At 21.7% G+C, this 3175-nt stretch overlaps 2 protein-coding genes across 2 annotated transcripts in view; one reads left to right on the forward strand and one right to left on the reverse strand.

The window, feature by feature from the left end:
• The window catches only part of LOC102675864 (E3 ubiquitin-protein ligase TRIM33-like), a 5340-nt gene extending 4659 nt beyond the window's left edge, over window positions 1–681 (reverse strand). Inside the window, exon 1 of the mRNA XM_006613758.2 lies at window positions 219–681. Within this exon, the coding sequence (XP_006613821.1) occupies window positions 219–546 (328 nt within the window). The 5' untranslated portion in view covers window positions 547–681. The remainder of the gene's footprint in view (window positions 1–218) is intronic.
• Window positions 682–1053: 372 nt separating this feature from the next.
• On the forward strand, window positions 1054–3175 carry LOC102675643 (WD repeat-containing protein 55 homolog). The gene is made up of 8 exons (XM_006613757.2): window positions 1054–1112; window positions 1383–1547; window positions 1634–1826; window positions 1911–2093; window positions 2168–2241; window positions 2325–2491; window positions 2556–2773; window positions 2873–3175. The coding sequence occupies exons 1-8, from the start codon at window positions 1103–1105 to the stop codon at window positions 3132–3134; spliced, it is 1272 nt and encodes a 423-aa protein (XP_006613820.1). The 5' UTR covers window positions 1054–1102; the 3' UTR covers window positions 3135–3175.

Here is a 3175-nt window from a genome sequence, read left to right on the forward strand (position 1 = left end):
TAAAATTTATAATTCTATGATAAAGTATTTTTTTAATAATTTTATTAATAATAAACATGGAAATATATATTGCTATTTATACTGTTTAATACAAAGGAAAGATTTCTTTATTTTTATATTATTATTATTATATTTTATATATTATATATTTAAAAAGAAAAATAAATTTCTATGTGTTATATTATTTAAAACTTAATATAAATATAATGTGGTCTTACACAAAACATCCACGTCGACCGATGTATTGTGATCACTAAGTTTGCTATTGACACATGTCGAACATGCTGCATGTAAACATTCCAAAAGTTTTGGATCATCACCAAAAGTAAATGTCTTTCCACAGAATACACATTTCGATAAAAATGCACGTGTTTCAGTCTCTTGACCCTCAGTTGTACATTCAATACGTTGTTCACATTCTTCTTCAATGCAAACGCCCTGTACTTGAGATTGTTGCATGTTTTGCTTCACACCAGTTTGATCAAGTGGTTCTTCTTTAATCGTTACAGGACCTGTTGTTAATAACTCATTTGTTCGAGTTTCCATGTTAAAATTGTCAAAATATAAACGGCTACACACAAGAATCGCTTTTATATTTTATGAAAATATATCTTTCTTAAATCATGTAGCGCCATGGTCCACCATGCTACATATTCCACTCTAAACTCTGAATGCAATTACTATAGTTAGATAAGAAATTCGATGGCAAACTTTCATATATAGTAGCGTCATCTTAAATTGAAATTTCTAGTGATTTGAAATTTTAATAATTTTTATAGTAAATTAAATTAAATTAAATATTTTTTAATATTATTGAAATAAATTGATACAAATTTTATAATTTTTCTAAATTATATTATAAATTTTTTTTAAATAATTATTTATATTATAAAAAATAAGATATACATTAAACAATATTTTAGATAGTAGAATAATGCATGTTAGTGCATAACATACTACAATTTATAGGGAATATTAATTATTATAAGTTTCGTATAATGATAGATTAGTAATCATATTTATTTACAAGACGAAAATTTATAAATAATTTTATATTAATAGAAAGAATTAGAAATCGTAATAAATTTTATATTTTTAAAACATGCATTTAGGTAAAGAATATTTAGATATTTTTTTTAATAGAAATGATAGTTCCTTTATTTTGTTATATTATATGTAAAATAAATATTTACTTCATATTGTTCTTTTCTAATCATTTTTAAGTATTAATTTATTAATAGTATATTAATATATTAGTATATTTTTTAATATATCATATTTTTAATATAGTATAATTTATTAATATATCAATTGCAATTTATTTATATTTTTATTAAACATTTTTGTTGTTTCATTTTTAATTAAATATATATGATATTTAGGAAATTATGCACTTGATAGTGAAGAGAATGATAGTTTTGATAAAAGTGATAATACTACACAAACTTTGTCAGATGATAATAGTTTAAGTAATAATAATGATATAGAAAATAAAAATAACGGAAAACATTTTGATTCAAATAATGATTGTATATCTAGTTGTGCAAGTAAGTTTTATATAATTTTATATTTAAATAATTTGTCATAATAATATGAATTATATTACTTCTAATTTTTTTATTTATTGTTAAAGGTAATGGAACAGAATCAATTTTATTAAAAGAAGATGAAAAAGAAGATGAAGTTATAAAAGCAATAATTAAATCAAAAGATATAAGTAATAATCATCCTCCATCTATTACAACAGAAGATTATGTTGTTGATATATGTTTCCATCCTAATTTAAATATGATTGCAATAGCTGATATTGGAGGAGATGTACATTTGTAAATTTTATATTTATTAATAATTAATATGTCATAAATGATGTTAAATAACTTTATAAATATATGAATTTTTTTATATGATAGATATAAATATAACAATACAAAAGTAGAATTAATATCAACTTTGGAATTACATCTTAAAGCATGTCGTGATATAGAATTTAATGAAAATGGTACGATTTTATTTTCTACTGCTAAGGATTTATGTATGATGCTCACTGACTTAGAAACTGAGAAATTAATAAGACTTTATGAAAATATTCATGAGTATGTATATTAATTATCATGGATAAAACAAAAAATATATGACATGATTAATATTAATATTTAATTTATTTTAGGCAACCAATATACACAATGACTATAATTGGAGAACATATGTTTGCAACTGGAGATGATAATGGAGTAGTTAAAGGTATATTATATTTGTAATATTTTTTCTTTACTTTTTTTATTTTATTATATTCATTATACTTATATATAAATACTTTAAATAAGTGTGGGATTTTCGACAAAGAGGGAATATGCCAATATTTTCATTAAAAAAAATGGAAGATTATGTAAGTGCTATAACAACAAACAGAGAAGCAAAATACTTAGTTTGTACATGTGGTGATGGATCTCTTACTACATTTAATATACCAGGAAAAAAATTGCATGTTCAAGTAAGTACAAATATTATATTACCTTATATATAATTATTTATATAATTGTTTTGTTTATTATTAGTCAGAAGAGTATCAAGAAGAATTAACATGTCTTGGTTTATTCAAATCTGAAACAAAAATCTTAGTAGGTACAAATAAAGGAAAAATGTATGTATATAATTGGGGAGAATTTGGTCTTCATTCAGATGAATTTCCAAATTTAACAAAAAAAGCTATAAATTGTATGATTCCAATTACTGAAAATATTGTAATAACAGGTGGAGAAGATGGAATGCTTAGGTGAGGCACTCTAAGTTTTATGATTTATTTGTTATATTTTATACATTTAATATATATAATATATAATATATAAAATAATATATATATTTTATCAAATAGGGCTAGCAGTTTATTTCCTCATTATCATCTTGGAATAGTAGGACAACATAATCTTTCTATTGAAACACTTGATATTAACAGTAATGGTAATCTAATTGCATCTTCTTCACATGATAATGATATCAAATTCTGGAATGTACAATATTTTGAAACTTTGGATGTTAATAAACAATGTATAAAAGGTGGAAGACAAAAGCAATTAAAATGTAATCTTCCTAGTAGTAAAGTTGATAATGCATCTACTTTTTTTTCGGATCTTTAATAAAAAAAAAGAATAAAAATAATAATAAATTTTTATAAATA

Source organism: Apis dorsata, unplaced genomic scaffold (assembly GCF_000469605.1).
Source record: "Apis dorsata unplaced genomic scaffold, Apis dorsata 1.3 scaffold_162, whole genome shotgun sequence".
NCBI classification, from domain to species: domain Eukaryota; kingdom Metazoa; phylum Arthropoda; class Insecta; order Hymenoptera; family Apidae; genus Apis; species Apis dorsata.